Consider the following 13,591-nt stretch of genomic DNA (forward strand, 5'->3'; position numbering starts at 1 on the left):
CTGGCCTCTCGCCTGAGACCAATTTGCCATGGGAGACCCTACCAGGAGCACAAAGGCTCCAGACAACACAGCACTAAGGTTCATACCAGCACAAAAACCTCTCCACCATGATAAGGTGATGGTTCCCGGAGAGTCACTGAGGTAGTCAAACAAGGGTTTACGGTTTGGTGGGCTCAGGGCCTCATCACTGCTTTTTGCAGATGATGTGGTCCTGCTGGTTTCATCAGCTGGTGACCTCCAACACTCACTGGATCAGTTTGCAGCCAAGTGTGAAGCGGCTGGGATGAGGATCACCCTAAATCTGAGGCCATGGTTCTCAGCAGGAAACCGATGGATTGCCTACTCCGGGTAGGTAATACGGCCTTGCCCCAAGTGAAGGAGTTCAAGTACCTCGGGGTCTTGTTCATGAGTGGGGGGGACAATGAAGCGTGAGATTGGCCGGAGAATCGGCGCAGCAGGGGCGGTATTGCATTCGTTCTACCATACTGCTGTGACGAAAAGGGAGCTGAGCCAAAAGGCGAAGCTCTCAATCTGCTGGTCAGTCTTTGTTCCTACTCTCACCTATGGTCATGAGGGTTGGGTCATGACCAAAAGAACTACAACCCCTGGCAATAATTATGGAATCACCGGCCTCAGAGGATGTTCATTCAGTTGTTTAATTTTGTAGAAAAAAAGCAGATCACAGACATGACACAAAACTAAAGTCATTTCAAATGGCAACTTTCTGGCTTTAAGAAACACTATAAGAAATCAGGAAAAAAAAGATTGTGGCAGTTAGTAACGGTTACTTTTTTAGACCAAGCAGAGGGAAAACATATGGACTCACTCAATTCTGAGGAAAAAATTATGGAATCACCCTGTAAATTTTCATCCCCAAAACTAACACCTGCATCAGATCAGATCTGCTCGTTAGTCTGCATCTAAAAAGGAGTGATCACACCTTGGAGAGCTGTTGCACCAAGTGGACTGACATGAATCATGGCTCCAACACGAGAGATGTCAATTGAAACAAAGGAGAGGATTATCAAACTCTTAAAAGAGGGTAAATCATCACGCAATGTTGCAAAAGATGTTGGTTGTTCACAGTCAGCTGTGTCTAAACTGTGGACCAAATGCAAACAACATGGGAAGGTTGTTAAAGGCATGTCATTGATGATATGGGGCTGCATGTCAGGTAAAGGCACTGGGGAGATGGCTGTCATTACATCATCAATAAATGCACAAGTTTACGTTGATATTTTGGACACTTTTCTTATCCCATCAATTGAAAGTATGTTTGGGGATGATGAAATCATTTTTCAAGATGATAATGCATCTTGCCATAGAGCAACAACTGTGAAAACATTCCTTGCAAAAAGACTCACAGGGTCAATGTCATGGCCTGCAAATAGTCCGGATCTTAATCCAATTGAAAATCTTTGGTGGAAGTTGAAGAAAATGGTCCATGACAAGGCTCCAACCTGCAAAGCTGATCTGGCAACAGCAATCAGAGAAAGTTGGAGCCAGATTGATGAAGAGTACTGTTTGTCACTCATTAAGTCCATGCCTCAGAGACTGCAAGCTGTTATAAAAGCCAGAGGTGGTGCAACAAAATACTAGTGATGTGTTGGAGCGTTCTTTTGTTTTTCATGATTGCATAATTTTTTCCTCAGAATTGAGTGATTCCATATTTTTTCCCTCTGCTTGGTCTAAAAAAGTAACCGTTACTGACTGCCACAATTATTTTTCCTGATTTCTTATAGTGTTTCTTAAAGCCAGAAAGTTGCCATTTGAAATGACTTTAGTTTTGTGTCATGTCTGTGATCTGCTTTTTTTCTACTAAATTAAACAACTGAATGAACATCCTCCGAGGCCGGTGATTCCATAATTTTTGCCAGGGGTTGTAGATCGCGGGTACAAGTGGCCGAAATGGGCTTCCTCAGGAGGGTGGCTGGTGTCTCCCTTAGAGATAGGGTGAGAAGTTCAATCATCCATGGGGAGCTTGGAGTAGAGTCGCTGCTCCTTCGCGTTGAAAGGAGGCAGCTGAGGTGGTTTGGGCATCTGGTAAGGATGCTTTCTGGGCACCTCCCAAGGGAGGTGTTCCAGGCACGTCCATCTGGGAGGAGACCCCGGGGAAGATCTGGGACTAGGTGGAGAGATTATATCTCCACACTGGCCTGGGAATGCCTCGGGATCCCCCAGTCACAGGTGGTCAATTTGGCATGGGAAAGGGAAATCTGGGGTCCCCTGCTGGAGCTGTTGCCCCGCGACCCGAACCCGGAAAAGCGGTTGAAGATGAGTGAGTGAGTGACTCTCAAAAAATGTGTTTATGTATGCAGTGAATAACAGCTTCAGGGTTAGGTTTTTTTTTCAGTGTTAAAAATACTTCATGTGAATCAAGACCCAAAGATGATGTCCTCAAATTTAAAAGATTTTCAGTTCACTGTTACAGTAAAGAAACCAGAAAATATTCACATTTATGAAGCTGAAAAAAATCCATAAGACTCAAAACAGTTAATAGATTACCAAAATAGATGGTGATTAATTTAATATGAGCTTCATGCCGCCGCGTGGCGCGAAGCTTGCTCAATGGTACAGGGACTTCCAAACAGGAAGTGCCAAATTTTGAGTCCATAGTGAAACAGGGAATGTCAAATGTCAAACACTTCCTGGATCGACACTTCCTGGATTGTCACACGAGATCCCATGGAATCTTGCGGGAACTCAGTGGCAAGTTCACACTGAAACAGGAAGTGCTAAATTTTGAGTCCACAGTAAAACATGAAATGTGAAAAGTTCAACACTTCTTGGCATGGGTGGAGCTGGAGCAGAGGCCAGTGTTGCACTGGACTGTCCTGAAATCTGATTGGACACAGATGATTGACACCTCACGCCTGGTTGAAAAGAGGTGCATTTTGAAATCAGTGAGTCACAGTGACTGCTAGGTTCCTCCTGGCCAGTAGTTGGTGCTGTGCAGTAGTGGGCACACCTTACCAAAAAGTTAGCTTCAATAACCATTAATCCGCTAACTGAAAAGTTAGCTTTTATAAAGCTAAACCGATGACCCCCTAAGAAATTTAGCGGAAGTTACAGATAAAAGATAAACCGATAACTTTCAGTATTGATTTCAGTATACTAGCAGCTACTGACACAACAACGAGCCAGTGCTTCTGTGTCAGATCAGCCTTCTCTCAGCAAAAGAGAGACCAGAGAGAAAGGAAAGAGAAGAACAAAAGGAAACAGGAAGGGAAAATAAAGACAATTTCTCTTCACACCATACTCACTTGCCGGCATATCAATCAATTCATATGCACAGGCAGACAGACATATGAATTATGAATTATGGTTAAAATTTTAAACAAACTAATTCTGGACAAGTTATTGAAATTAACATCATGTCTGTCATTTTACAAAGTGAAAATACCAGCTATATGTTTTAGTTTTAAAGTAATGCACTAATTTTGAAGGTTCCAGCATTTACAACATATGCCGCAATGAATTATGGGTAAATTAGTTTCCTGACATGAGTGGTTGGTTAGTCGGTATAACACATGTTACTTAAACATGGTAGATTTTACAAATAAATCAAATCAAATCAATTTTATTTATATAGCGCCAAATCACAACAAACAGTTGCCCCAAGGTGCTTTATATTGTAAGGCAAGGCCATACAATAATTACGTAAAAACCCCAACTGTCAAAACACATTAGAGCACCACTCCTTCTGCCAAGCCCCAAGTTTAATGTTATGCCCAGAACATTGTTCCAGTAAAATACAAATTTTGGACAAGAGACACTAAGGGAACCTTAGTGAAAACGGAAATGACATCATCATCATCAAATCAAATCAAATCAAATCAATTTTATTTATATAGCACCAGATCACAACAAACAGTTGCCCCAAGGTGCTTTATATTGTAAGGCAAGGCCATACAATAATTACGGAAAAACCCCAACGGTCAAAACGACCCCCTGTGACCAAGCACTTGGCAACAATCAATCAATCAATTTTATTTATATAGCGCCAAATCACAACAAACAGTTGCCCCAAGGCGCTTTATATTATAAGGCAAGGCCATACAATAATTACGTAAAAACCCCAACTGTCAAAACACATTAGAGCACCACTCCTTCTGCCAAGCCCCAAGTTTAATGTTATGCCCAGAACATTGTTCCAGTAAAATACAAATTTTGGACAAGAGACACTAAGGGAACCTTAGTGAAAACGGAAATGACATCATCATCATCATCAAATCAAATCAAATCAAATCAAATCAAATCAATTTTATTTATATAGCACCAGATCACAACAAACAGTTGCCCCAAGGTGCTTTATATTGTAAGGCAAAGCCATACAATAATTACGGAAAAACCCCAATGGTCAAAACGACCCCCTATGAGCAAGCACTTGGCGACAGTGGGAAGGAAAAACTCCCTTTTAACAGGAAGAAACCTCCAGCAGAACCAGGCTCAGGGAGGGGCAGTCTTCTGCTGGGACTGGTTGGGGCTGAGGGAGAGAACCATGAAAAAGACATGCTGTGGAGGGGAGCAGAGATCAATCACTAATGATTAAATGCAGAGTGGTGCATACAGAGCAAAAAGAGAAAGAAACACTCAGTGCATCATGGGAACCCCCCAGCAGTCTAAGTCTATAGCAGCATAACTAAGGGATGGTTCAGGGTCACCTGATCCAGCCCTAACTATAAGCTTTAGCAAAAAGGAAAGTTTTAAGCCTAATCTTAAAAGTAGAGAGGGTGTCTGTCTCCCTGATCTGAATTGGGAGCTGGTTCCACAGGAGAGGAGCCTGAAAGCTGAAGGCTCTGCCTCCCATTCTACTCTTACAAACCCTAGGAACTACAAGTAAGCCTGCAGTCTGAGAGCGAAGCGCTCTATTGGGGTGATATGGTACTACGAGGTCCCTAAGATAAGATGGGACCTGATTATTCAAAACCTTATAAGTAAGAAGAAGAATTTTAAATTCTATTCTAGAATTAACAGGAAGCCAATGAAGAGAGGCCAATATGGGTGAGATATGCTCTCTCCTTCTAGTCCCTGTCAGTACTCTAGCTGCAGCATTTTGAATTAACTGAAGGCTTTTCAGGGACCTTTTAGGACAACCTGATAATAATGAATTACAATAGTCCAGCCTAGAGGAAATAAATGCATGAATTAGTTTTTCAGCATCACTCTTTCAAATCTTCAAAATCTTCAAATTTTCATTGTTACGCAGATGATACCCAGCTTTATCTATCCATGAAGCCAGAGGACACATACCAATTAGCTAAACTGCAGGATTGTCTTACAGACATAAAGACATGGATGACCTCTAATTTCCTGCTTTTAAACTCAGATAAAACTGAAGTTATTGTACTTGGCCCCACAAATCTTAGAAACATGGTGTCTAACCAGATCCTTACTCTGGATGGCATTACCCTGACCTCTAGTAATACTGTGAGAAATCTTGGAGTCATTTTTGATCAGGATATGTCATTCAAAGCGAATATTAAACAAATATGTAGGACTGCTTTTTTGCATTTACGCAATATCTCTAAAATCAGAAAGGTCTTGTCTCAGAGTGATGCTGAAAAACTAATTCATGCATTTATTTCCTCTAGGCTGGACTATTGTAATTCATTATTATCAGGTTGTCCTAAAAGTTCCCTAAAAAGCCTTCAGTTAATTAAAATTGCTGCAGCTAGAGTACTGACGGGGACTAGAAGGAGAGAGCATATCTCACCCGTGTTGGCCTCTCTTCATTGGCTTCCTGTTAATTCTAGAATAGAATTTAAAATTCTTCTTCTTACTTATAAGGTTTTGAATAATCAGGTCCCATCTTATCTTAGGGACCTCGTAGTACCATATCACCCCAATAGAGCGCTTCGCTCTCAGACTGCAGGCTTACTTGTAGTTCCTAGGGTTTGTAAGAGTAGAATGGGAGGCAGAGCCTTCAGCTTTCAGGCTCCTCTCCTGTGGAACCAGCTCCCAATTCAGATCAGGGAGACAGACACCCTCTCTACTTTTAAGATTAGGCTTAAAACTTTCCTTTTTGCTAAAGCTTATATAGTTAGGGCTGGATCAGGTGACCCTGAACCATCCCTTAGTTATGCTGCTATAGACGTAGACTGCTGGGGGGTTCCCATGATGCACTGTTTCTTTCTCTTTTTGCTCTGTATGCACCACTCTGCATTTAATCATTAGTGATCGATCTCTGCTCCCCTCCACAGCATGTCTTTTTCCTGGTTCTCTCCCTCAGCCTCAACCAGTCCCAGCAGAAGACTGCCCCTCCCTGAGCCTGGTTCTGCTGGAGGTTTCTTCCTGTTAAAAGGGAGTTTTTCCTTCCCACTGTAGCCAAGTGCTTGCTCACAGGGGGTCGTTTTGACCGTTGGGGTTTTACATAATTATTGTATGGCCTTGCCTTACAATATAAAGCGCCTTGGGGCAACTGTTTGTTGTGATTTGGCGCTATATAAAAAAATTGATTGATTGATTGATTGACTCTGAGACAAGACCTTTCTAATTTTAGAGATATTGCGTAAATGCAAAAAAGCAGTCCTACATATTTGTTTAATATGCGCTTTGAATGACATATCCTGATCAAAAATGACTCCAAGATTTCTCACAGTATTACTAGAGGTCAGGGTAATGCCATCCAGAGTAAGGATCTGGTTAGACACCATGTTTCTAAGATTTGTGGGGCCAAGTACAATAACTTCAGTTTTATCTGAGTTTAAAAGCAGGAAATTAGAGGTCATCCATGTCTTTATGTCTGTAAGTCAATCCTGCAGTTTAGCTAATTGATGTGTGTCCTCTGGCTTCATGGATAGATAAAGCTGGGTATCATCTGCGTAACAATGAAAATTTAAGCAATGCCGTCTAATAATACTGCCTAAGGGAAGCATGTATAAAGTGAATAACATTGGTCCTAGCACAGAACCTTGTGGAACTCCATAATTAACCTTAGTCTGTGAAGAAGATTCCCCATTTACATGAACAAATTGTAATCTATTAGATAAATATGATTCAAACCACCGCAGCGCAGTGCCTTTAATACCTATGGCATGCGCTAATCTCTGTAATAAAATTTTATGGTCACCAGTATCAAAAGCAGCACTGAGGTCTAACAGAACAAGCACAGAGATGAGACCACTGTCTGAGGCCATAAGAAGATCATTTGTAACCTTCACTATTGCTGTTTCTGTACTATGATGAATTCTAAAACCTGACTGAAACTCTTCAAATAGACCATTCCTCTGCAGATGATCAGTTAGCTGTTTTACAACTACCCTTTCAAGAATGTTTGAGAGAAAAGGAAGGTTGGAGATTGGCCTATAATTAGCTGAGATAGCTGGGTCAAGTAATGGCTTTTTAAGTAATGGTTTAATTACTGCCACCTTAAAAGCCTGTGGTACATAGCCAACTAATAAAGATAGACTGATCATATTTAAGATCGAAGCATTAAATAATGGTAGGGCTTCCTTGAGCAGCCTGGTAGGAATGGGGTCTAATAGACATGTTGATGGTTTGGATGAAGTAACTAATGAAAATAACTCAGACAGAACAATCTGAGAGAAAGAGTCTAACCAATTACCGGCATCACTGAAAACAGCCAAAGATAACGATACGTCTTTGGGATGGTTATGAGTAATTTTTTCTCTAATAGTTAAAATTTTGTTAGCAAAGAAAGTCATGAAGTCATTACTAGTTAAAGTTAAAGGAATACTTGGCTCAATAGAGCTCTGACTCTGGCTACAGTGCTGAAAAGAAACCTGGGGTTGTTCTTATTTTCTTCAATTAGTGATGAGTAGTAAGATGTCCTAGCTTTACGGAGGGCTTTTTTATAGAGCAACAGACTTTTTCCAGGCTAAGTGAAGATCTTCTAAATTAGTGAGACGCCATTTCCTCTCCAACTTACGGGTTATCTGCTTTAAGCTGCGAGTTTGTGAGTTATACCACGGAGTCAGGCACTTCTGATTTAAGGCTCTCTTTTTCAGAGGAGCTACAGCATCCAAAGTTGTCTTCAATGAGGATGTGAAACTATTGACGAGATACTCTATCTCACTTACAGAGTTTAGGTAGCTACTCTGCACTGTGTTGGTATATGGCATTAGAGAACATAAAGAAGGAATCATATCCTTAAACCTAGTTACAGTGCTTTCTGAAAGACTTCTAGTGTAATGAAACTTATTCCCCACTGCTGGGTAGTCCATCAGAGTAAATGTAAATGTTATTAAGAAATGATCAGACAGAAGGGAGTTTTCAGGGAATACTGTTAAGTCTTCAATTTCCATACCATAAGTCAGAACAAGATCTAAGATAAGATTAAATGCAGTGTTGAGGCTGTCATTCTCAGCATCTGTGTGGATGTTAAAATCACCCACTATAATTATCTTATCTGAGCTAAGCACTAAGTCAGACAAAAGGTCTGAAAATTCACAGAGAAACTCACAGTAACGACTCGTAATTGTCTCGTGCAGTACACCTGGGTCAAAGGGGCAGCCAATCCTCCTGGCTTACAGGGGTGTTCATTTGTAAGTCACATGCACTCTACAAGCAATGAACATACACAGATTATGCGCGTCAGACATACTCTTGGCATGGACTGATGGTGCAGTATTCCCCATGCCCAATGCATGACAGCCACACAGTCTTACATGACAAATACCACATCCATACTTTTTTACAAACGTTCTCCTGGATACCTGCAGCACGGCTCCAGCCTACCACTCCCTTCAATATTAGGATGTTCAACATATGTGCGGTGGGTTGCGAGTGAGGCTTAAGATGATCATTTGGTGCTCACCATCTTGTAACATTATACACTTACACTTTATTTCTTGGCTACTTGAGAGTTATTTGATGACTGCTGCATAATCACGGTGAAATTCATTTTTGCATTGTAACTGTTGTGTCTTTCTTGGTTAACTTCACTGACTTTTGAGATGTGCTCTTTTTAGGACAATCCTTGTGTCTCAGTCATGCAACACTGGAAACTAATTAATGCTTTAATTAGTACTGAGAGGCTCCTTTCAAGGGTGTTTCATGCCACCTGCTGGTTGCAGATGTATATGTAAAAATGTAGAACCTGATTTTAAGACCACCCCATTTTCTCAGATGCATTTTTAACAAAAACAAAAAACTCTTTGTGTTAGATTTGGAAAAATACAGTATATTGAAATTATTTGAATATTTAACTAACACTTCACAGACAAAATATTAATATGTTTGTCCATTTACAGTTTCATGCCACAGTTCTGATTTTTTTGTCTTTAGTTATTGAATTTGAACACCACACCATCCCTAGAGGTTTATGTTTGTTTTCCTCCTCCTTCGTCTCTCCTTCTTACTGGTTGCTTTCTCTCTCACCCTCCACAGGAACATATTTGACCCATGAGGCCAAGGGCTCGGACGACGCCCCTGACGCGGACACGGCCATCATCAATGCAGAGGGGGGCCACTCCGGAGCAGAAGACAAGAAGGAATATTTCATCTAGATCAGGGAGAGGTCGAGGAAAGGTGCAGAAGGAGGAAAAGTTGATGGACGTGGGGTTGCAGGTGTAGAAGAGACGGGAGGAGTGAAGGAAAAGATAAACCTCCATTTGTTTTCACAATGCTTCAGTTCTTCACTCTGTTGGAGGGATGATGGGGGGAAACATGGAGGGCAAAGAACTGTGGGAAGAAGGATAAATGGATGTGTTGAGCTTCACCTGGTTCGACCCTCTTTGCTTTGATACAGGGACGTGAGATTTTGCACTGACATTATGGATGAACTGAAGTCACACACACACACACACACACACACACACACACACACACACACACACACACACACACACACACACACACACACACACACACACACACACACACATACACGCAAAATACACACAGTTTTAGGGAAACTCTTCTCACATACTTGAATGCTCAATGCTCAAATGAACAAACCGGGCGGGGGGGTCGCTCGTAATGGTGCCAGGATACTTCAAAAGACCTTTCAAGGCAAAAGGACGTCATATGGAGCTCAGGCAGCAGTGATGAAAGTTCTTTCTACAGTTCCCCAAAAACAATTTGAGTTTTCTGTTTCTGACTCCTCCCCCAACTGCAGTTGCTGCACATCAACATGCTGACATTAGAGATACATGGACACGTTTTAGCATAAATGTAACAAATTAATCTGTGGATATGTAACGATTAATGAATCATCAGCAGAATGGATGTATAATGAAACTTATACATAAATGAGCTATTAGGATTATCTGCCTTGAGTATTTTTAAGCTTTTCAGTTCAGCACCATTAGCAGCTCTGTGTGGCGTAGAGACATTTTGTTTGTGACTGAGCAAATGTCTAAAAAAAATCCTTTGAGTGAAAACATCAGAGTTGGGGTCGACCGATTATTGTGCCAATAATTGGTCAGGGTCGACCAATTATCTTCTCTGAAAATTGGCCAGGCTGATAATATATACTACGGGTCCAACCCTCAGATTTTTGTCACAGATTTTCAATGCTGAAAATTGGTGGAACCTGGAAGATTACTGGAGTCAACAATCAGTATATATATATATATATATATATATATATATATATATAGCTAGATAGATATTAGGGATCGATCGATTATCAGCACAATTATCTGCACCAATAATTGCTGCCAATAAATCAGCCTCTATGTCAGAGTCGTCTGTGTCAAAGGTTTGCTTGTTTGGTTCCGTGACCGTTTTCAAAGTGTCAATCGATGTGCTAAATGCGTTGAACGATGCTAATCTGAATGAACAGATAGGAGAAAACAAAGTTATAATGAAGAGCCAAATGTTAAACGAGCTACAATCCTTATCGTCCTTCCCACTGTCGCCAAGTGCTTGCTTACAAGGGGTCTTTTTGACAGTTGGGGTTTTTCTGTAATTATTGTATGGCTTTTGCCTTACAATATAAAGCGCCTTGGGGCAACTGTTTGTTGTGATTTGGCGCTATATAAATAAAATTGATTTGATTTGATTTGATCATGTCGGATGTACAGTCAAACTTTCGATAAACACACAAGAACTACTTTCATTTGGCTTCTCATATTTTGCAGAGGATAGCCACAGCAAATCCACAAATTTGGCACATTTTTTACACTGGATGCTATTCCTGATGCAGTTTCAGATGTACATAAACAATGTGTGGACTCCAGGTGGGGACCTTCTCATTGGGACACAAACTACTTGTGCCACTGGCAGGAACAACGAGCTAAATCAATAAATGAAGTGAGGGGAGCCAAAAGGTCCTGATTGCAGCCGTGAGCAGCATCAGAAGGATGACTCTGCTTTCTCTCCTGTCTCCTTTCACCTTTTTGTCTTGCGTCTTTTGAAGTATGCTGGCGCCTTAACACATGTGTGAGATACTCACAAATGACACCTGAACAATTTCCACATCCTACTTCCGACTTTCAGAGCCTTGAAAGTAAAATTGTAACTCACATTCCAGCATCTGTTTTCAATCCTCAGCGCCATGCCGACATGCTAACATATTATCTCAGCGTTTAAGCAAAACCAGCTCCTTCTTTATCACTTCTTGTTTCCTGATTGTCTAACAACTCATTATCATCTCGCTCTTAATTTCCCAGTGGCACCTACGCAGACGAAGAAATCTATTTAAATCTAATTACTGCTGACGAACACACGCTCGCTCGTTCGCTCGCTCTCACACAGTTTCATTTCTTTATACCATCATAACTTCTCCCTGCATCCTGGCACATGCCGTCTGATTCACCCCGATGCAGCATCATGTGACACACTCATGCAAAAATATCATTCCCACCTCGTCCCGCTGAGCCGCGGGGCTCCGGTATACAGTACATATATAAATATATATATAGAATTATATAGCATTCTTTTTACTTGACAGAAAATGTTTGGTGTGCTGTAAATACACTCATTTCTTGCTACCTTCCGTCTCTTTCTGTCCTCTTTTCTCTCTATCCCCGTCTGTTACTGCATTACAGTAACTTATATACGCTTTAAAAAATAAAAAGCCTGCCTGTTTTATTACATGCGTGGAAATGCAGAGTCAAAAATATCAATATATGGGGGAAAACATTAAATAACGGTGTTGCAATGAAAACTAACCTTAAATGCAAATATTTGTACAAGGAACAGTTTTGGGTTGTTGTTTAATTTTTTTTAAACTTTTTTTTCTCCCGTCGGTTTGTCTGTGTGTAACCGTCCATGTAAATTAGTTCACGGTGTCAGTTTGTCAGTCCAGGACGCCATACGTCGAGGGGTTTTCTGTGCTTTCATGACAACGCCACATTAACGTAATTTTTCTTCCTGCTTTTTCATTCTTTTGCCCCAAAAACATTCAATGGTAGCATAAAAGATCACACAAATCTCCAAACGTGTCCAGGTTTACAGTGTGTGCGACACAAGCTCAACATCACGGGCACGTCTTCAAAGACATTGCCAACTTATATTTCCACGATACTTCACTGTTACTAAAGGCCAACAAATGTTCACCACGCCAAAGCCCCCCCACTGTCACCGTTCCAACACAATGTTGTTCCGTTGGCCATAGTTAACGTTTTGACCCCAGTTTGCAGTTTTAGTGCTGTTTGATAGAGCCCGACCGATATATTGGCCGGCCGATATTATCGGCTGATATAAGCCCTTTTCAAAGTACTCACTATTGGCCAAAATTTTGCCGATAGAACGCCAATAATTTCTCATAAACAGAACAGTTACTGAAATAATGTTTGTGTTGGCAATGTAAAAGGTCCTTGCACCGTTTGTCCAGTAGATGGAGCTCTGACTCTGTTCACCTAAGAGCTGCTTACACCCCTGCTTAAATGTGTTCATCACCGGCCCCCGTAGTTCGCTGTCACACTGCACTGATCGGCTGACAAAAGCATACAGGTAAGTTTATAAGGATGTTGTTTGTAATAACTTTGCGATTACATTCACCCCACATTTCTCCCGTTTCAGTTCAACTCAGTTTGATTAACTCAGTTTATGTAGTAAGATCAGATGTGTTTCACAACTCTTTTTAAGGATATGTATTTGCTAATTTCACAAAGGTTTAATTCTTGATTGCATTTTTTGAAGTTGAAAATTCTTCTCTGTTATAAAGTTAATCAATATGAGGACAAAGCTTCAGCTTTTAGCTCATACCTTTTTTGTTAAAAAAAAAATTTTTTTTATTAATTTAAAAAAAATCGGCTGATTTATTGGCTATCTGCATTTTTTTCATCCAAAATATCGTTATCGGCATCGGCCTCAAAAAATCCATATCGGTCGGGCTCTACTGTTTGACATGTGGTACTGTAACAACTACTGCGACTCTAGAGGCTGGCCGACTGCAGTGCTGGTGGTTGATTGTAAGTCCGTACAGTAAACTTTAACAGCGGCATCAAATCACAGTACAATAGTCACATGTTGGGTATGTGAAGGTTATTACCATGGATGACTGTGAGGAGGACAGGGGTTATGTGATCGCCACTGCTTGTTTGTTAATGCTAAAAGTCGAAAAGGTTGCTTACAGATTACGATGATTATGATGGTCCTTGGGTCAAGAAAAAGTTGAGCAAATCTGCCGGTGACCTGAATCTGCCTTAAAACATTTTGTTTTGTCCTTTTGCATTTC

The 13,591-nt window shown here is 40.9% G+C and overlaps 1 protein-coding gene across 1 annotated transcript in view; it reads left to right on the forward strand.

Annotated features, from left to right (window-relative positions):
- The window catches only part of LOC117521514 (cell adhesion molecule 3-like), a 34,930-nt gene extending 25,103 nt beyond the window's left edge, over window positions 1-9,827 (forward strand). The window contains exon 4 of the mRNA XM_034182829.1: window positions 9,352-9,827. Within this exon, the coding sequence (XP_034038720.1) occupies window positions 9,352-9,470 (119 nt within the window). The 3' untranslated portion in view covers window positions 9,471-9,827. The remainder of the gene's footprint in view (window positions 1-9,351) is intronic.
- The last annotated feature ends 3,764 nt before the right edge of the window (window positions 9,828-13,591 follow it).

The sequence above is a fragment of the Thalassophryne amazonica genome, chromosome 12 (assembly GCF_902500255.1).
Source record: "Thalassophryne amazonica chromosome 12, fThaAma1.1, whole genome shotgun sequence".
Classification (NCBI taxonomy): domain Eukaryota; kingdom Metazoa; phylum Chordata; class Actinopteri; order Batrachoidiformes; family Batrachoididae; genus Thalassophryne; species Thalassophryne amazonica.